General features: G+C 35.6%; 1 protein-coding gene across 1 annotated transcript; it reads left to right on the top strand.

The window, feature by feature from the left end:
* The first annotated feature begins 13,446 nt into the window (after window positions 1–13,446).
* LOC5574153 lies at window positions 13,447–20,506 on the top strand. Its single transcript, XM_001655010.2, has 6 exons — window positions 13,447–13,602; window positions 13,659–13,817; window positions 13,872–13,959; window positions 17,840–18,323; window positions 18,383–18,557; window positions 20,319–20,506. Exons 1-6 carry the CDS (start codon window positions 13,485–13,487, stop codon window positions 20,438–20,440), a joined length of 1,146 nt encoding a protein of 381 aa, XP_001655060.1. The 5' UTR covers window positions 13,447–13,484; the 3' UTR covers window positions 20,441–20,506.
* The last annotated feature ends 1,317 nt before the right edge of the window (window positions 20,507–21,823 follow it).

Below are 21,823 nucleotides of genomic sequence, written 5' to 3' on the forward strand. Positions count from 1 at the left end.
CGAGTTCGTCTACCTCGGATCCTTGTTGACGGCTGACAACAATGTTAGTCGGGAAATACGAAGGCGCATCATCAGCTGAAGTCGTGCCTTCTATGGGCTCCAGAAGAAACTGCGGTCAAGAAAGATTCACCCCCGCACCAAATTCACGATGTACAAAACGCTCATAAGACCGGTAGTCCTCTATGGGCATGAGGCGTGGACTATGCTCGAGGAGGACTTGCAAGTATTATATTTGAAGTTCCTGATGCTAACCGGATTATGGGTGAAACCTTCACGCACTTAAACGGAAACGGTAAACCGAAACTTGGAGGATTATCCTCAATGTAATCAGGGGGAACTTGGGGGTTTTCTTTATCACTGACTGCAAAACACAACTTGTTCGTTTGAGGTGTAAAAACTGAAGAGAGCCTCTTCGGGCTTGTTTATTATTATTTATATGTTCGGCAGCAGTGTTGCGCGTACGCCTGCGCTTGCGCTGACTGCTGAATACACTCTTAAATGGTTTCACACGAAGTGTAATAGAATATACATTAATTCTTCCCCCTTTAGAAGATTGAACAATAATTCAATCGAAACTACAAATGATACTTTTCACTTCTTATTCTAATATCCCTAAATATCTTCGAACGCCTTGGTAGGCCAGTAAGCACTACCAGATCTGACGGAAACTTTCTTTTCTTCAATCTACTTTTTCTTATCTTTGAATTTTCACTTTTTCCTCGATCAGGTAGTTGCCCGACATCGCACTCGTTTGTAATGGAAAACATCTCGGGTTGCTCGACAGTCAGGATCGGCCGACCAGTCTTGACCATTCTCGTCGTTGGTCTTAGTTGACCCCGTGAATCTCGTCCATCCTTAATGAACCGAACTTGAGTTGGATGTGTTGTAGCTGTCATCTTATGTCCAACCATGGTCTGTAATAAGTTTTTATAAAACCGTTTGAGAAAAGATGCTTCTATCCATTTTTCGTGCAAATGCAGAAATGTAATTGTTCTAGAAGGAAATCTACCTTTCAACGTCAAGATAAAACGTATATATACAAATATCCGGATTTCTAAACTCATCTCAAGTATTCTTAGCATTGAAAACCATTTCACAATAAAATTGTCATACTTTACTATTTTCTCAAATATCTGTTTCCGGCAAATACTAGCAGGATGATTTAATCTTTTCAATGAATACAAGATGAGAGAAAACCCATTGTCCGACAATTCGTCTGGAAATCCAAAAGTTGTAAGAAATCCAACAAGTTTCACCTTAGCTTTTGAAAAATTTGTACTATTCTTTACCTCCACCCATTTAGAGAAATTCTTCACCATCAAAAAGAAGGCACGATAATCGAAATAAACATTGTAGAATTGTTTCTCACTAAATGGTGTCATGATAGATTTGTATTTGGAATTATTATGTAGTTTTAGATGAATTGCCGAACATGCATTGCTTTTACAAGCAGCAACAAACTTCTCATTATCTTCAGAATTACAGGACAAATTTTTCCCTAAATTATTACTGTCTACTAATTTTTGACCATACTCATTGGCAGATACCATTTTTGTTGGAAATCGCAACCAGAAAGCTGCATTGTCAATGATATCAACATTTGCCTGTGTTGTGACTTGAAAAGTTATCATAGATTGTTTTGTAATAAATTGATGGATACACTTTAAAATATTTTCCCGAAAATAAAACGGTACGTCATACACAGTTTTAAAAATTGGAACGTTACTATGTAAAGCTAAACCTGTTTTGCAATTATTCGTAGGATTAGAAAGATCCTTGACAATTACGTCAGAAAATTTTGGCCTAGTATGAGCAATTAGTGCTTCATTATTATCTTTTATGTTATTATTTACTGGCAACGAATTACCAAAAAAATTTCTCCAGTTGGGAAAGAATTCATCCAACCATGGTCTACCTAGCAAAGGCGTGAACTGGTAATCACAATCAAGCACTAAAAGATTTAATTTTGACAACTTGCCATTGTATTGAACCTCAACCTTAGCTTCTCCAGACACTTCTAATCTGGAACCATTTACCACAACAAGTTGTTTAGAGCTTTTCAACAAGGGAAGGTCAAATTTTGAAGCAAATAAATTTTTGTCCATTACTGTAACAGAAGAGCCACTGTCAACCTCCATCTGTACATCAATGTTTTCAATAGATACATTTAGCAAACAAGAATCATTCTTGTCAATGGATGAAACATGCATACATTCTAGATCACCTGATATATCATCATCCAAACTACAGTCAATGGTCATAAGCCTGTCCAGCTCTTCGTCCACAGCATCCGAGTCAGTGGAAATCTCATTGGGAATATGGTTGACCTCTTTCTCACTCATATCGTCCTTGAGTTTGTAGCACTTCCATCGTAAATGTCCTCTACGTCCACAGTAGTCGCAAATGCGCTGATCCGACGTCCATTGCTTGCCGTCCATTCTGCCTCGCCGAAGAAATGCACCTGCTGGTAAATCTCGACGCTTTTGTTGCTGAAATTGGAAATTAGCTTTGCGACGATCATCCATGGATCGAAAACCAAAACGACTATTTACTGTATTACGATAACCTTGACGCATTTCTTTCATCCTATGTGCAGGCATTTGTCTTCCATCAGTAAATGGATATTTTGTATTTCTCGATTACTTTTTCAAATCGGCGTAAGTAACTTTTATACGGTTTTGAGAAAATTAATTAGGAAAAATCACAATCTATCTTCTAAAATTGTTTTAAAATGAATCATTTTTTCAACATTTTTTTGCCGTGTACTTCGTTCAAATTTTGCATACACTCAGCTCACGTTCAAAAACTAGGTAGTTTCTATTATTTCCCACAAAAATAATTATCAGAAAATGATAAGCCGTTTCATTCAGTTACTTTCGACGTTTTTCTACCAGTGTAAAATCGGCTCAAGTAGTGTTTTGTTTTGATTCGTGGTTAAGTCACTTTGTCTCTCCATACAGCGGGCGGCGAAAGTAGTGGTTAGGTTGCAAAAGTTGAAAATGTTACTTGCGTCGTTTTGTAAATCCGGAAATTAAACGTTCTAAAAGTGAAAAGTTGAATTGGTACAGAGCGGTACGTGTAGAATTCCGCCTGCTTAACACGTAGGATCGATAAAGTAAGTTTGTATACTTTTTTGACTTGAGTCTGTATGAATAAGTTTTCGAGATTTATTGAAGCCACTTGGTCAACATCATTGTCTTTAAAGCTTTTGTGTGAGTATCCGCCATTTCCCATGAAGCGATAATTTTGTCCACCTTTTCCAAAGTCAATTTTGCATTTTCTTCAGTAAAAAGTCTATGTCTGAGGGAATTGTTTGTTAAACCAACAAGAATGCGATCAAGAATGAGAAGATTCTTCTGATCACCAAACTCGCAATGTTCCGCAAGCACTTTGAGCGAAAAAACAAAATCACTTGCACTTTCCCCAGGTTGCTGTACTTTTGTACTGAAATTATATCTTTGGAGCAAGACTGAATCAGTTTTGTCAAGTCTCTCCTTAAGCTTTTGAATCAAAATTTCATAGGACACTTCTTCCATCATCGCTTCGGTCGGATAAAGCTTGTCCGCCACACTAAAAAGGTAATCTCCACCTAAAAGAAACATTTGGTCTTTTCTCTGTTCGTCATTAACCTTGTTCACTCGGAAATGGAATGATAATCGTCTGATCCAAGTAGCAAAAGATTGACCTTTACGGTAAGGTTCAATATTAGGAGCTACCACATAAGCCATATTTGCCAAAAACTTAAGCAAAATGCAAAAATAGGCTAATTTTACAACTGATTCACTACACTAATTGCTATTAAAATTTCAAATCGATTAAAATGTTTCTTGACAACAATCAAAATTAATCACTTCGTCAAATGTTTAAAAAAGTTTCACAATAACCAATGTAGGGTAGGTGTACCAGTTATGGACATAGTGGTTCCCTATTTCGCCATACGTGATTACTTTAATGTCATCAAATTTTGAAAATTTTTGTGCGTCATAGTAGTTAGATTAAAGATATATCTTGATGTTAAAACATTCAAAAAGATTTAAAATGTGAAATTTATCAAAATTTCACCTATGGCCAAATAGGGAACCACTATGGCCATAACTGGTACACTTTCCCTAGTTACAAAATTTTTGAACCAGTCTAATCTTCACAACTAAGTCGTAACAAAAAATTTCCTTACTCACCCGATCGAAACGTAACCTCACCAAAGCCAAACGTAATACTCGCCAACAAGCGGGAAGGGTAAAGCCACTCGCCACCACGTAGCGAAAGTTGAATTGCACCAGGAATCCGCCCGGTAGAACCTGCAATTGACGCCGCAAAATCCGCTGTGCAGTTGTCTACTAGGAATAAAAAGAAAACACTCTTATTAAATTTGCAAAATGAGAATTGTACCCTGCAATATAAAGGATTTAATTGTGTTAATGATGTTACTTTTGTTCTTATACAACCGTCGCCACCAAAGCAAATGGCGTTTCGATAGACAATAATTGCGCCTTCTTACCGTCGGTAAATACCGCCGAAAAATTCCAAATTTTCACTCGCGGAATTTGGTTTCACTGTTCCGCGTGCCTAGTTTTACCTTTATCTTACCACACAGCCAGTTTTGCACCGGTCTATTTCTCCCTCCTTTGGGAGTTGAAAAAAATCTCCACCCGGGATGGTTGCCGCACGAGCTGCTGCACTTTTCACATGCCAAAAAAACGATTCGCGCACCAATTGGGTCCTAAAATTTTTAATGAAATCTTGTTTTTATTTAATAACATAAAAAAGCATGTTACTGTAACTACTTTATCAATTTTTCCCGCTCAAATAATGGCTATATCATGTTTAATCTTTAATTCAAAAATTTGGTCCATAAATGAACCTTGACACTTTTGATCATGTTTGACGTTCGCATAGTCGACAAAAACACCACAGGGGTTTTAGTTCGACCACTGGGGTTGTTCCTATCTGACATTTCGTAAGGGACACGGAAAACAAAATACACCCAAAATTTGAGTTAAAGCCAAAGGATGTGACAAAATCTAAAAAAAATGTTTTTTGGGCTTAAACCAACGGAAAACATTAGAAAATTGAGTAAACATGTGTTTTTGGCCTAAACTTAAGCGTTTGGCACTAAAATTGGGACAGGGCTTTAGGACCCTATTTTCCTCGTCGCCACTATTATATTTGAAGTTCCTGATGCTAACCGGATTATGGGTGAAACCTTCACGCACTTAAACGGAAACGGTAAACCGAAACTTGGAGGATTATCCTCAATGTAATCAGGGGGAATTTTGGGGTTTTCTTTATCACTGACTGCAAAACACAACTTGTTCGTTTGAGGTGTAAAACTGAAGAGAGCCTCTTCGGGCTTGTTTATTATTATTTATATGTTCGGCAGCAGTGTTGCGCGTACGCCTGCGCTTGCGCTGACTGCTGAATACACTCTTAAATGGTTTCACACGAAGTGTAATAGAATATACATTAGCAAGCTCTTGGGGTTTTCGAACGCCGAGTGCTAAGGACGATCTTCGGCGGCGTGCAGGAAAACGGCGTGTGGCGGCGAAGGATGAACCACGAGCTCGCTCAACTCTACGGCGAACCCAGTATCGTGAAGGTAGCTAAAGCTGGAAGGATACGCTGGGCAGGGCATGTTGCAAGAATGCCGGACAACAACCCTGTAAAGATGGTGTTCGCCACGAATCCGGTCGGAACAAGAAGGCGTGGGGCGCAGCGAGCTAGGTGGATTGACCAGGTACACCAGGACCTAGAGAGCGTGGGTCACAGTCGAGGATGGAGAGAAGCGGCCATGAACCGAGGGAATTGGCGAAATATTGTTGACGAGGCTTTATCAAGATAATTGATGTAAAGCCAAATAAGTAAGTAAGTAATAATAGTAAAAAATGTCAGAAACCATTTTGAATGTCCAAGATGGTTTATTTTGATTTTATTTAGTAGGAAACATTGATTTAATGCAATATTAAACAAGAAAAATAAAAGTTCATTTGATTTTATATGAGAAAATTGCGGTGTCCCTCTTGCCCTATAAGACATACTGTTTCTATATATGTAAAACTTAATGTCAAAAGAACTATTTCGAAAAAAAAATCCTCACAGCTATATTAAACAATTGTAAATCATCAATACTGTGCGGAAAAATCAATGTGTTTTGTATTTATTGAAAGTCAAACCTTGTTTTCCAGTCTTACATTCTTATAATATTTCGCATTTTTCGCGTTGGTGAGTTAAAGACATTTTTCTAATTTTTTGTACTTAACATTTTTAACTGTAATATTTACACAACCCTCAATTAGTACTCAATGTATTTTTATCCTACGTTAAACATCAAAAAATTGATTTGAACTAGGTACGTGAAATTAGAGGTGTCACTCTTGCCCCATGTCCCCCTACTTCGATGGGTTGTGCTACTTTTCCCAACTTTTCCAGTGACACCATCCAATTCGTTTATACACTTAACTGTCTTCATAAATCTAACTGATCTCGAAGTAGACCACTGGGCGTTAATGGATTGAATTACACCCGGAACTCCTCCATTTCAGTTATAACAGGAATCAAGCGATTTTTTTCAAGAATATATTTTAAAACTCATCCAATGCTTTTCATGATATATTTTCAAGATTAATTTTAAGATGTTACTCCTGATAGTTTCTTTGAATTTCTGGCATATGGCAATCCCTCCATAAATTCCCAATCGTATTACTTTCCTGGTGAAATTTTGTGGATTTTCTCAACGCTAATGATATATTCCAGAGATACCTCTAAGAACATCTGTTCAGGCCAGCAGCAAGCCACTGGGGTGCATCATACAGCACCACACCAGTGGACGCAGCATACCTCATGCTGCCGGCCACAAACACTTCAAATTCACCACTGAAATTACTCACCTGTAGAGCATACCACAACAATCGAGCATACCTGAAACAAAGCAGAAAACAGTTAGAGAAAACATTAAATCATAAGCATTCAACTTACCTTTCGATCTTTCCAGATCGATCTCCAATTGTTTATTTATCTTTTCACTCTCTCTGTCAGACAATACAGTTCCAGAATATTCAATCCGTCAATTGTATAACAGTTTAGACACAGCACAATGGACCAATGCAAGCGTTCACTCGTTGACGTTTGAGCGGTGCCGTGTTATTTACGTGACCATGGAAACAAGTGAATTCGGCACCGCTCAAACGTCAAATTCGTGAACTCGTGCACAGGTCCATGGACCGATGCACGAGTTCACTATCTGACGTTTTAGCGGTGCCGTGTTATTTAGGTGACCATGGAAACCAGTGAATTCGGCACCGCTCAAACGTCAAATTAGTGAACTCGTGCATACACGCTAAGAACAGTCTACCCAAATATGGGTAAAGTTTACCCATAATCGCCAAAAAGTGCACACACTCATTTTATGGGTAAAGTATGTTTACCCATAAATAGGTAAACTGACAAAACCCATATATGGGTATATCAGCACGGAAGCAATTATTTGAAAAATACGCAAAAATGAGTAGTTTAGTAGACTTTTTCACTCGCTTAATTGATTTTCATAATAATTTTAAAAATAATTCATTTTTTTTATTAACATACAAATCCAAACTTTATTCAGAAACAAAGCTAATAAGATGGACTAATATCACTGTCATCCAAAAGTTATAAAGTGTATCGTGACACATCGCATTTTAAATAAACTAAATCTGCCACCACCAAACGATTTTATACAGAAATGCCATTCTATGGAGTTGCTGTCTCCCAGTTTTGAAATTACAGCCATTTAGCAGGCCCGACATTTCCAGTTGTTTTGGCGCCGTGACGAAAAATATTGACAGCATATTTATATAAGTTATAAAACTGGAATTAAAAAATACATAGTTATAATTTCGGTTTCTGGCAAGGCTCTGTATATGACTGCATAAAACCTACTCACCTCCGACAGAAATCAATATTTTTCTTCAGGGTTTCAAATCAATTTATCTAAACTGCTTAAAAAAAGAAATTCTATGTTGTTTGTCGCACTATCTATGACTGTTCACAATTCAATTTTTCATCCAAATATGGGTAATCTCAATTACCCATATTTAGGTAAATCCACTTAAACAATAATATGGGTGAAATTTACCAATTTTTATTGGTATATTTTACTCATATTATACGTTTTATAACTAAAACTCATAAATGGGTAAATCAACTACCTATTTATGGGTAATCTGATCTTAGCGTGTAGGTCCATTGTATACAACAAAGCACATCGAGAATATTCTATGCAAGTACAATGGACCTTTGCATGGGTTCACTATTTGACGTTTTAGCGGTGCCGTGTTATTTACGTGACTATGGCAACGAGTGAATTCGGCACCGCTAAAACGTCAAATAGTGAACTCGTGCATCGGTCCATAGGGTAGAGGACTATAAATACAACATCATGTAATATACCAAGTCAGTCTGAAATAAACCGTGAATTCGAACGTATCTCTCTTCGTATTATCTATTCCCTACCGGATCGTATCCGCGGGAACAACACCTCTGAGAGTTAATTTCCTTCTCGGATTTTAATCTAGTTTTTTTTTTTTTCTGAATGAGCATCAGCATCTACTGCAGAATAAAGATTTTATTCTCCCGGATAGAATTCCTTCAAAGATTCAATTATTTTTCAAGGATAGCTTTGTAACCTTCTTTAACCTCTAATTTACCTTTCGTGGGATTCAAGAATGTTTTGAAGATACCCTTCTCAACTCCCAGTTTATTTATCGAGGAATTTTAGGTGGATTCTTTGTAGTATCTTAAGCACATATAACAAAGTATACTATGAGTAATACCTGAAAAGGAACTGCTCAATAAATTACTGTTTTCCATAGGAATTCTTTAAATAAATGTTTGAAATCCCAGCAACAATTCCATGAGGAATTTTTCAAGGATTTCCCAGGAGAACTTCAAAAGAATCTTTTAGAAGAAATTGTTAGAAAAAAAAACGCTATCTTTGCTAACGTCTAGCATCGTTTTGAGAAACTAATGCATGAAATTATAGATCATAAAGTAATTGCTGGATGGATCCGGAAAGCAACGACTGGAAAAATATTCAAAAGATATCCCTTTTGAAATTCCCACAAGCTTCTTTCAGGGTATGCATGGATGAATTTCTATGGGAATATTTAAAAATATAATAGGCAAATTCTTGCAAAAATGTTCGTAGTATTTTGAGATTTGAGAAATTCAAGAAAGAATACTTGAAAAATCTCTGACAAAGGAAATGCTCAAAGGAATCCTTTGTTGTACTCCAGGAATTTTTTTTTGAAGATTTCTTTGAAAATACGTCTCTAGTTCAGCCTGTCAAATGCTCTCAAGTAATTCCATAAACAAAATAAGTGGTATTTATGAAGGAATCTCTAAAAGACCTGTTTAGGAATATTCCTCGGAGTTATCTGTAATTACATTTCATCAGAATTTTTTTGAATTTTTTTTTCTTGATATGAATTTTTGGAAAGGTCTCCCTAGAAGAAGTTTTTGAAAACAATTCCCAGAGTAATTACAAGGAGCTATTTAAAATGAAATGTGTTATGGAAAAAATCAAGATATTTAATTGAATAACTAGCAGCTAGCAGAAGGTTTTAAAAAATGTTCGAGAATTTGTCGAATTTGTTGTTGTGTTAGTCAAGTCATATTTTTTCATATACAATCAATAATGTCTAGATGAATTTTTGTAGGATGTTTTAGATAATTTCCTTTATTCTCCTTCGTAAAAAAAAAACAAAAAAATCTTGGATAAATTCAAACAAAGCTCTTTGTAAGGTTATTTCTGTGAAATTATCTAATTTAAACTAAATACTCTCTGCAGAAGATTTGTTGACTATTCCATCATCCATCCTTTCTAAATGATTTTTTTTAATAACTGATAGCTTTATCACTTTCCGAATACGCCCTTGGAGATGGCTATTAAAATTGTTACTAGAATATACAATTCCGAGTGGAATATGTTAAGTCGGTGTACCAATAGCTGCACAGCTAACAGCAAATATTCGTATAAAATCGCCAGCGGAATTTTTTTTTGTGTCATCAAAAATATTTGTATCTTGGTTTTGCGAGAAAAATATAAAAACTACAAAAAACATTTTTATGTATTTAATATCGCTTGAGTCACTTTAAGAACACATACACCTATAGTAGCTCAATTTACGGTGTAGGCAAAACAAATTTCTAAATCGTGTTTTTACAAAACTTTAATTCATTTGTTCAATAAAAAAAAACAGTAGTTCGCCTATAGGGATAATAGGGCAAGGCAGCTTCAATTTTAATCAAAACTATTTATTTCGATCATATTTTGGACAAAATCGAGCTTTGAATCAATGGTCTTAAGACAAATAGTTACAGATCTTCATGTCAACAAATATTTTGCAACGATTTATAGCAAAACGGTTTTAAAAAGTCACTTGTGCAACTATATGGGATTATTCACTAAAGGTACACTAACTCTAACTAATTAATCAATTCTTTAATAAATACAACAACAAATCAAAAATAAAATTACATATAATGACGTTAAAGTAGGTTAGTACGGATTGCACGTCTAAGCGTGTTGTTGTTTTTTTCTATCTCCATGTAATTTTAAGATCAAATGGAATATTATGTGAAATGCCTCAATTCTTTTATGTGCAACTGAAACCCAATTTTAATGAATATATCATATTTTCAATACATTTAATGGTATATAACAATAAAAAATATAACATCTACCGAAAACTGAATATTACATATACTTTGCAATTGGATTAAATGAACAAATTGATGTGGAACTTGCGAAAAAGTTTCCCATCTAAACACAACGCTTTCTATATTCTAATGCCTAGCCGAGAGCGTACTATTTATTAGGCATTGCATATACAATAGAAAGCGTTGTGATTGGAAGGGCATCTAATTCTTCCTAAAGAGGTGCGCTTTGCGAAAGAGGACTACGTGATTATTGAGCTGAAATCGAATTCAGATTAACTTCTGCGTCCATGAGGGCTGGTCTCGCTATCTACTGAACAGGGAGTCGTGAGTTCGATTCTCACCGAGAAGACGTGTAACTTTTTCGTAAATTTCACATCAATTTGACCATTAAATTCAATTGCAAAGTATATTATATGTTTAGTTTTTCGGTTTTGTTAAAATTTCTACTCAGCTGAATAGCCGTAAAACCACGAATGATAGTTACAAAGAATAAAAGATATGGTAAATGAACAGGAAAAAAATAAATTTCGTTCTACAGAAAATCTATTGGAAAATGTGGTACTATTACAATAAAACCTATTTAAATGTTTTATATTTCATTGAAAAAAATATTAGAAATGCTATGAAAAATGATTCTTTTAGTAAAGATTATGTGATACAGGCCATTAACCCCTTAAAAACGTATATTGAACCATTTTCCCCTATTTTCATTGTGCGACTCTTCGCCCTTGGCAGAGACTTCCTAATTGTACGCGTGCCGAAGCAGTGAAAGTGTGAATTTGGAGTGCGTGTATAAACAAAAATCGGAAGAAATAAATTGCACAATATCTACAACGTGACTGAAATTTAATTGATCTCGAACGGGGAGATTTTTCGTCACGTCGTCTTTGAAATGTTGTAACAGTGTTTTTACGAAGCTCCGTTTGATAAGCTTTAATCTTGAAAATATCTCAAACGTGTAAATAAAGCTCATTTTTAATTTATAAGATTTAACCGTTGCATGAATAATGGTAAAGCTCATTGAAATTGATTCACTAGACAGGGCTATGAGTATAATTCTTTTACATTTCGGAATCCCAGCAGGCCACTGCGTTTTATCATGTCGATTTTGTGCGCTTTTTGAATAGCACCCAAGCCGTTTATTCTAGCGATATAGTTTGTTCGGAGTATTGCAACGCTCATTTCAAATCGACATCCAGCGGTGGTGGTAGAGCGCAGATAATATACGCGCAATTATCAAAATTCAAGTAGGCTCAAAATTCAAGTTATTACCAAATTTGCTAAATCTGAATCATTTGGAGATTTTTATTAGCATTTGATGGTTTATCAACATTTTCAGATAATCGCATTCCGTGGATTTTTCTTGCCTTTCCATACAATTTAACTATCAAATAAGTAAGCCTTATGAAACCGAAATTGACCGATAATTTCTTTACTTTAAGAAATAGGGGAAGGGGTGGTAAAATGAACACCATATGGATATCATTTTGTTTCTGATAAAAAAAGAGAAATTTGTATAGTTCTATCGCACAACGTCAAAAATAGGGTTTCAATTATAGCAACGACATGAATTCAGACTTAAATAGCTAAATTTTCACATATATTTATGGCTCCACTATGCACTATGTGGGTAAAATGAACAGCTGTTGGTGGTTAAATGAACATCATGCAAAAAACGTGAGCAAAACAAATATTTCTGAAAATTTTCATTGCATTACCGAAAATATATTTATTAATAATTAAAGAATTCTGAAGGTATCAGATTTGACATCATATCATAACGTTATTCACCTCACTAAAAAAACCTACAAAAATCAGAACTTAAAGTTACGTCAGTTCTAATTTTCAAACATGGTTTTCTAAAATCTTAGTTTTCGTTGATATTTTCATTTCAATTGATCTCCGTATCAACCCGAACACTCCCATTTATGCTCTAAATCGTCCGTGCATGATTAAAATTCATCGAAATTTGTTTTTCTTGGTAAACGCATGTTTTAAGATATCCAACAACTTTTTAGAAAACATGAAAAATGTAGAAATTTTAGTAAAAAGTTATGAACAATAATGATTTCCAACGAGATTTTTTCATACACTTTTGGCACATTTTGTTAAAAATATCATAACTCTCTAAAAAAATTATATGTTTTTCAAGTCCTATACATTTGAAAGTTGTGAAAATATCTTTTCTTACCTTTGAAATCGCTTTTTCGGTATGATCTTGAATTACTGATCTCCTAGCGTCGAAAGCCACTTAAAGGTTGAGAAATGCTTCTGTTTTTCACGCAATTAGTAACCAAGTATCAATTATCATACTTAGCTTTCGAAAATTAGGCGTAAAAAATGTGACAATGCAAATTACAGATATAAATAGGTGGTTTTAGGCATCTACAGAACGAAGAAAACGTGTAGATTTCCAGCCTTTAATAGAATGAATGAATCAATGGTTGTGAATGATCCTTATAAGTATGTTAATCGTATGGGAATTCCCATTTCATTCTTTTATTTTTGCTTAACGTACAGCCGGTTATTTAGCTGTTAAGGCGAAATTTATATTTCGGTACTAAACACACATTTCGAAACAATTGTTGACTCTTCATTGACCCGCATGGGTAACATTTGACGGGTTAAGCCTCAGCAAATTCGCGTTATCTTACAATTAACACAACCACGGATATTGCTTTCAAACTTTCACCCGACGGTAATCGTAAGTTTGATGAAAAGGCATTCATTCAGTTGTATGTTTCAGTTTGTCACAGTCACACAGTCAGTGTTTAGCATTTGAGGGAAATATGGAGAGTGTCCTGAAAAATCTGCTACTAGTGTTAGTCCTGAGAATTATCGTGTGTCTCGGTTTGGAAAGTGAAAATATTTCTAATAGAACATCCCCAAACCATCGACAAGGAAGAGGTATTCGGTTGTGATCGAAAATCAAGCTTGTTAAGTCCTACATTTGAATTTTACAGAATTTCCATTCTTCACAATTGGGCGTATTGCAAACACGCAGTGTACGGGAGTGAACGGTTTGTTGGGAACCTGTCAGGTTCGAGGTGAATGTGATGCTAACGGAGGAATTGCAATGGGGGCTTGCAGCACTTTAACCAGTCAAGCAGTTTGCTGCATTTGTAAGTGGAATGCGTTTTACTAGATTTCTGGTGTTAACGAATGATAATTTATAGTTAAGAGTACCTGTGGTGGTTCTGGATCGAACAATGTTACCTATTTCCAAAATAGCGGCTTTCCAAATCCGTACAATGGAGGTGGCAGGTAAGAACTGTAGAATTTAAAGACACAGCGTGACCAAAGTCTATATCCCTATCTACTTTTACTTTACTTTCGTAAGATTTTGATAAATAGGTTTATATATTATACGACAACTTTACTTCGTTAAATATTTTATTGGGTATTTTTACACTTTTAACTTATTGTTAGATTTGGCTTCTAGTTCGGGATGAAATCTGGTGAAGTGCAAATAGGGGAACTTACGTATTCTTGGCTGTCTAAGCCTATGTCGCGCTTCTTTTGTATTGCAGCCAAATTACATATTTGTTTGTTTACATTCATGCCCTACTCAATCATCTATCGATTCACACCGATAGACTTGTTGATATCTCTTTGGAAACGCTTTTACAACGCTGCGAACATATCTTGTCAGTGTGACTATTGTCGGCAGCTTCATTCTCTTCGGCAACTTTCTCATAAGCGCTGCAGGCGAATTTGTTCGGCAGCTCCAAATCAGTCGCATTTTGAAGCTTGTTCATTTGAATTGAGGACATCTCTAGTAACATTGTTTGTTCCGTCTCGGAAATCTCGTCAGCAAGAAGCTGACAGAGCAAAGTATCATCTGAATATTTTCATTGGTGTGTTTTGACATTAAAATACTGTGTATTTGGCGTTTGAAATTTGATTGCCGATAATAGTCGAATGATGCCGAATCCGTAAGTCTCCCTAACTGGGATTCCAAAAAAACTAAATTGTTTTTTTTTTGACATGACGTCTGCATTATTGGAATAGAGCCTGCTTCTTTACCTTTATGAGTACATGCACAGTTATTACAGTTAATTTGTATCGCGTACATGCAAGCCGGGTAAATGGTTTCCCGTAGCTTATGAAATTTCAACTTATTAGTTCTAACTGGTTCCTTACCGTAAACATTATAATGTGTGTTAATAGCTGGTAGCTTACATTTTAAAAAAGATAACCAGTTAGTTTAAATCCAGCAAGCTGCTGGTCTTCGTTTAGGCCAGTGTTTCTCCCCCTGACAACGTAGTTTCTGATCCAGGGGCGTGAAAGCTTGTAAAACTGATAGTAGGGTAAATGTTTCAATAGTGTAGGTACTAAGCACGAATCAACTTCATTTAACCGCTGAAAATTCAAAATGTGCCATAAATGTACATATTATTGTTGTAGCGGGAAGTAAAGGGCGAACACGAAATTATTGCGGCACAGAAAATGTCGTGCCAATTTTCTTATAATGTTTACATGAAAAAAAAAATCTGTGGTATAAATTACTATTTTAGCTGACTACGCCCATTCTTGAAACTACCATGGAATTCCGGATCAATTTACTATGTTTACGGCACATCCCACAAAATTACTGGTACATTTGACAGAAATAATTTACAACAATCTGATTTCGACTACAGACATGGTAAAATCAAGTGCATTTCTGGTCTGCTGAAAACTGCCGGTGCGTGCGCTTAAGTTAACCCCTTAAAATGGTAATTTTTACCGCACAATTTTTTTGCGTGTAGAATCAAACCAAAATTTTATGGTAGTTTTATGCATATATTTACTTCAAAAATCAAAAGAAAAGTTAATCGATGGAGCCTTGAGTGTAAAATTGAAGGCATTTTCGCTTGATGCCCTCCATCAATGTCTTTACAGTGTCATCCGGTACCAGTTTCTTAGTTTTTTTCCATTTTTTTAACATGTACTTCTCGTCTTTGATTGTCATCTTGCACTTCCGAAGTTCCCGCTTCATTATTGCCCAGTACTGCTCCACCGGGCGCAGCTCCGGACAGTTTGACGGATTCATGTCCTTTGGAACAAAATGGACAGAATTGGCCTCATACCACTCCAGGACACTTTTAGAATAGTGGCATGATGTCAAATCTAATATGATCGTAAAACCAGAAAATAATTTGAAAAAGTTAAATGTCAAAATGGTTTTACATTGTTGCTCTATTGCTACACATCTGCTTCATATCCCAGTAAATTCCCCATTTGTTTGAATTTGCAATATTGAAAAAAGCCCCATGGCTAACCTCGGAAGCATTTCTTGTCAGTACGGTTCGTATCTTCATATTTTCTACATTGTTCAACTACCCCTTTCAAATTTCCCTATAACTGCACAACTGAAAAAAAATGCTTGTCTTCTACGAAAGAAATGAGAAAACCATGAAGGGAACGGAATATTGAAACCAAAATAAATTTGGTTCTATAGGAAAAGTATACCAAGAGAAAAACCCATCCTGGTTACGCCTTTGGCATTAAAATTACATTATACACATATATTTATGTATGTTATAATCACTACCATAATAATAAATACTGAAAAACAAATCTTGTCATATTTTCGCTTAACTCCATAATATTATATACGAACAAAATTTCCCTTTTCAGAGCTCCTCCTGACTATACCACTGGTCTTTCCTTGTTAGAACGTAGAAGTCGAATGCTTATGTCGGAATTCAAACTGTCCAATAGGTTCAATAGCAAAAATAGATTCTCGTTAGTGTGAACCACAATTATGTTCAAACTTTCTTTTTCATAACGCTTACTGATAGAGGAAAGCAATCCAATTGAATGATAGCTAAAAGCTTAGATGATATAATTTAATGCTCGCAAGTGTTGAGGTTTTTCAATGGTGAATATCGTAATGATGTGATTTGGAACTAGCCTTTAGAACATTTTACGAATGGGTTTTATTCATTTATATTTGTACTTCCAGGAACGCGATAATTTTTTTTAGAAATATTTGTATTGCTCACGTTTTTTTTTCTATGGTGTTCATTTTACAAACAGTTGTTTCATTTTATCTGCATAGTACAGGTAAAATGGACATTTCCACATATTTTGAGAACGATAAAATATGTAAATATTTAGTTGTGTTGCGGCGTTAGATATCTATTCAAATTCATCGTTTCTATATTAGAAGCAAGATGGCATCCTTAAGATGTTCATTTCACCGCCCCTTTCCCTAATACTCCAAGTAAAGCATTTGTCAAATATATCAACTAAGAATGATAAACTACTTTTTGGAAGCTTCTTGATGAGCATGTAAGAAATCACATCTTCATTATTGGCTATCAAATTTTTGATATTTATTTTGAATTAATAGTTCAATAAATCATCCAAATCGATCTCCCAAAAAGTGCCGAAAACTGAGAATTGTTTCTTAATTCGACGCAATGAGACAAGGGGGAAACTAGGGCCCCAAGTAGCCGTAGCGGAAAACACGCAGCTACTTATTAAGCAACAATTAGTTGAGAGTCGTAGGTTTGAATCCCACCGGGTTGGAAATTTTCTCGACTTCCCAGGGCATATAGTATCTTCGTTGCACACGGTATATACATGAAAAAATGGTCTATTAACATAGAAAGTTCTCAGTGCTCATAAGAACACTAAACTGAGAAACAGGGTCTGTCCCAGTTGGGACGTAACGCCAGAAAGAAAAAGATAAAGAATGAGACCTAAATTAATATTGGGCGTAACTGTGGTGTGAGTTTTGGGGTTCATTACTTTTGGCTAATAGTAATTTGTTTTCAACTCTTTTTATTTATATTCTTTGGCTTTGAATCTTCAAGCCAGCTTCAATTTTGAGATTTTATCTTTAAAACATTAATTAATCAATTCAGCAATTCTTCGTGTTCTGTGATAGAATTTGTTAATGTTTCGAGAGTATTGCTATATCAAATTTCATTTGAGAAGAAATGTTTACCTAAGAATGATTCCTTTCGATGTTTGTTTTAAATGTATTCCAATCAGTTCCTTAATAATTGAAGGTATCGCTGATACGACAGAGAACCGCTTAGTAGCCTATTTTTCTTTCATTGTTGAATATGTCTTAATTATAATTATGTTTTTATAAGTTTTCATTTCCAGTGAATTAGAATTATTCTCTAAAATAACCTATTTTCGTCAGTTGCACATATACAGTGATTCCACCAGATAACACCATCTGCCAGCTACGAATCGATTTTGGAGCGTTCACAGTCTCACAACCGAACGCTGATGGACTATGTACGGTGGATAACATTCAGATAACTGGCGGCAGTGCTCGAATTCCGGTGATATGTGGCGACAATAATGGCCAGCACGTATATGTTCCATTTAGTGGCACCAACCCAATTCAAGTCAAGATTTCGACAACTGGATCGGTACCATTCAACAGAGTATGGAATCTGCAGTTGAGCTTGATCGCGTGTTCCAGTACCTACAAAGCGCCTGCAGGCTGTTTGCAATATTTCCTGGGCAGCAGCGGGAGTGTGCAGAGCTTTAACTATGGACGGGGAACTAATGCAGCTTTGAATGCGAATAGTATGACCGGTACACGACAAATGGCCAACCTCAATTATGGTATTTGTATCCGGAAAGGCGTCGGGATATGTTCAGTCACCTATAGAGTGGTGCGTATAAATACTTACAACATAATTTTGGAAAGATTTCCAACATTTTTTTCCAATAGCCTTCAGGGGACCCTTTCTCATTTACCGTATCGGGCGACGTAGGAACAACAACACCCGGTAGTGCTGCAGCCAGCATAGTAGGAAATGCATGTAATACGGACTATCTTATTATTCCAAATCCTACTGGCGTTACGACGGACAGGTTTTGTGGATTGGCCTTTCCGACGACAACAAGTATGTATCAAACTTATTACCAATGGATTTTTATTTAGTTAACACATACAGCAGGGTGGCCCATAATGATCAAACTACATACATACCTCAGAATCTACTGTGAAAGTTTGAGCGGAATCCGTCAATCCTAAGGAGTTGTAAGGCTAAATGAGCATGATTTTTTATGGAGAAAATGATTCAGGGAAAAAAGGTCAAACGAAAAAACGTAGAAAGGAAAATGGGTCGTAAAACAAAAGGTCGAAATTGATTTGCTAGCTGGTAAAGTTGTCCTACTTTAAGAAACAGATTTTCGACCTTTTGTTCTTTCGTTCGTGACTTGATGATTAACTTTTCCATAGAAAGTTTGGTCAATAATTTATTTTTAATCGCGAATTTATGAATTATTGTTTATAATTTTTCTAGTTTTATTTTTGAACATCCCTATCCTTTTTCATTTTTCTTAAATCCTCTTCTGGTTACTGATTTTGACAATTATAAAAATTTGGTTTTTAACTGTACTTTAGGGGGCGGACTTGGTGTAGTAGTTAGAACACACGCCTTTCAGGAACGAATCGAATCCTACCCCGAGATAGTCTTTTAACATTATCCCAAGAAATGACATTTAAGAGAAAAATAACCATCATCGTTTTTCAAATTTTCAAAACAAGTTTTCTCGCTCAAAATCGAAGCAGTTTTCATGATAATCTATCATTGCATTGCACTCACTATCTGTAATGCAATGATAGATTTACATGAGGATATCTTTAAATTTAAAAGATAAAACTGGTTTTTAGTTTTCGATGATTGCTGATGATTGAATGATGGATTCTTGAGCCTTAACGTTGCCAAAATATGATATTTTGTAATTCGGCTCTTGGCTGTTTTCAAAACCTTTAAGGTGAAGATAAATCGAAGCCAAACTTCAAATTTTCAAAAGCACGGATCTGAAGAACGAAACATCCGTTTAAGCTGAAAACTTAATCGATTGGTCACTAACTGGTGGTGACCAATCGATTTTCAGCTCAAACGGATGTTTCGTTCTCCAGATCCGTGCTCTTGAAAATTTGAACTTTGGCTTCGATTTATCTTCACCTTAAGAGCCAAAATATGAAGTCAAACTTTTGTGGCTGCAAAACTAGCTTCATTGTCAACAGAGTTGCTCGTTTCACTCTCTCTATGTGCATAAGAGTGGAAGCATTCCGCTCAAACATTCACAGTAGCTCCAAATGTACACAACATAGAGCGGTTTAAAATACTAAAAAAATCTAATATTCTATATCTTTCTTGAGAGTCGTTTATTGAGTACGTTATTGGGGAGAATAGAGGGGTTCATCAAAGCGTTACGATTCATACAAATGTTTTAAATGTTTCAGCATTGCCAATTTTTGCGCAACGTACTCGTAACTATCATTCTTCATAAAGATTGTTCTGGGGTTTATAACAATCTCTATGATCGGAATGAAAGTTTCGTAAAATTTGCAGCAAGTCTTTTGGGCCGCCATCAAATCCTCACCAAAAAGGTTGCAAATTTAACAGAACTCCAATTTTATGATGAGAATTATTAAAAAATAAAGGAGATTGAGTTTTCAAACTTTTTGGCAATTTGAACTGCTTCACCGTACATTAGGGTGATTCAACTATCAAAAGAGTTCTATAATATCATCTCTCACATCTTCATCTATGGTAAAAGTAGAGTCTTGATTTTTCAGCCATTTTGGTGAGGATTTTAAGGTGACTGGTACTTCATTCATTATACTTTTGCATTGTTTTATTCTTTTATAGGTAATACACCAGTTTTCGTTATGTATTATATCACCGATGGCAGCGACACAGCAGACGTAGGAAACAGAGGATTCAGTTTGCTGTATGCAACGACTGCATGTGCGGTAGCATCAGGGAAATAATTAATTAATGGCTATGATTGGAAGTTGAAGGACATGTATGGAAATGGATATGTTGAACATGATGACCAATAATAAACAAGAATTTTTAATTTTATATATGACTGTTTCTTTATTTATAGAACTATGACTTCCCTTTTATAATTTTGTGACCACCGCGATCGTTCTTGAAAAGTTTTAGTTGATATTTTAGATGCTAACTATCCATATAGTGAAAGATCCCTAAAATTATAAAATCCTAAATCATAGGATTTATTTATTCACTGTTGATACTACTCCATAGTATACTGAATATGTGGACCATGATCTGTTTCTAAGAACAAATGAAAATCATGAACTGTCGCATGCAGGCAACTAATAAAATCCAGGTGAAAAACGGTACTGACTCAATGGTACTGAATGGTCTTCCTCAAATATTTTCTTCTCAAAGAAAATCATGACAAAATCATGATATCTTTTGTAGTTGAAAACGAAAATTCCTTCTGCCATCGAAATCATTCTAAAGCTGGCGACAAATTGGCCAAAAATAGCTTTTTTTTTCGTAAATCGAGGGAGTCGAGAAAATTTCCAAACCTAAACGACCTCGACCAAACCTCGACTGATGGGAGCTTGGTCTTGCTAAATAGCTGCACGTTTGCCGCTACGACTAGTTTTGTTATTGGTTCGTTATTGTTATAGGAAAAATAAGTTATTCTTGAGTTTTATGTCACAGTAAGAAAAATGGGAGGCTCAAAAAGGCCCAAAATAAGAATACAGTGCCTTCCCGATTTTGGCAACACCCGCTTTTGTCTACCTCCGATTTTGGCAACACCCGTTTTTGGCAACAATTTCTTCCCGGTTTTGGCAACACATTGAAACATATTTTCAATTGATTATTAAGTACTGAAACCAAATATTGTGAGTTTAAACAAAATGAAAATAAGTCAAAATGAAAATGTTGGTGACCATTACGAGCTAAGAAAGCTAATGTTGAACGTACTTATGAGTAAAACGCATTCCTTTTAAAGTTATTGTTTAACGTATAGGAGAATTCTCATAAAGCAGGCAAGCTGTATAAATAATTGCTACATTATTTAAAAGGCATAATGAGCAATTCTCGCTGAAACCAGGCCGCCATCGGCACCCATCGTTAGAATTCCAATTTTATGTCACTGATCGCTAGTTTTCGATAAAACTTAAGGGTGGTTCTTTCTGTTTTCTCAAATTGGTGGACCCCTCGTACACCAGCTAGCTAAACAGTTTGCGAAAAAACCCATTTTTTGTTGAATCTTGGGTATTTCTTCACTGGATATGTCTCATATTTCGCTTGGAACACATAGCAAACTTAGTGGCATCGTATAGAGAAAGGACATAGCTTTCATTTAAACTTGAAAAAAATTTGGCGGC

This window comes from Aedes aegypti, chromosome 2 (genome assembly GCF_002204515.2).
Source record: "Aedes aegypti strain LVP_AGWG chromosome 2, AaegL5.0 Primary Assembly, whole genome shotgun sequence".
Classification (NCBI taxonomy): domain Eukaryota; kingdom Metazoa; phylum Arthropoda; class Insecta; order Diptera; family Culicidae; genus Aedes; species Aedes aegypti.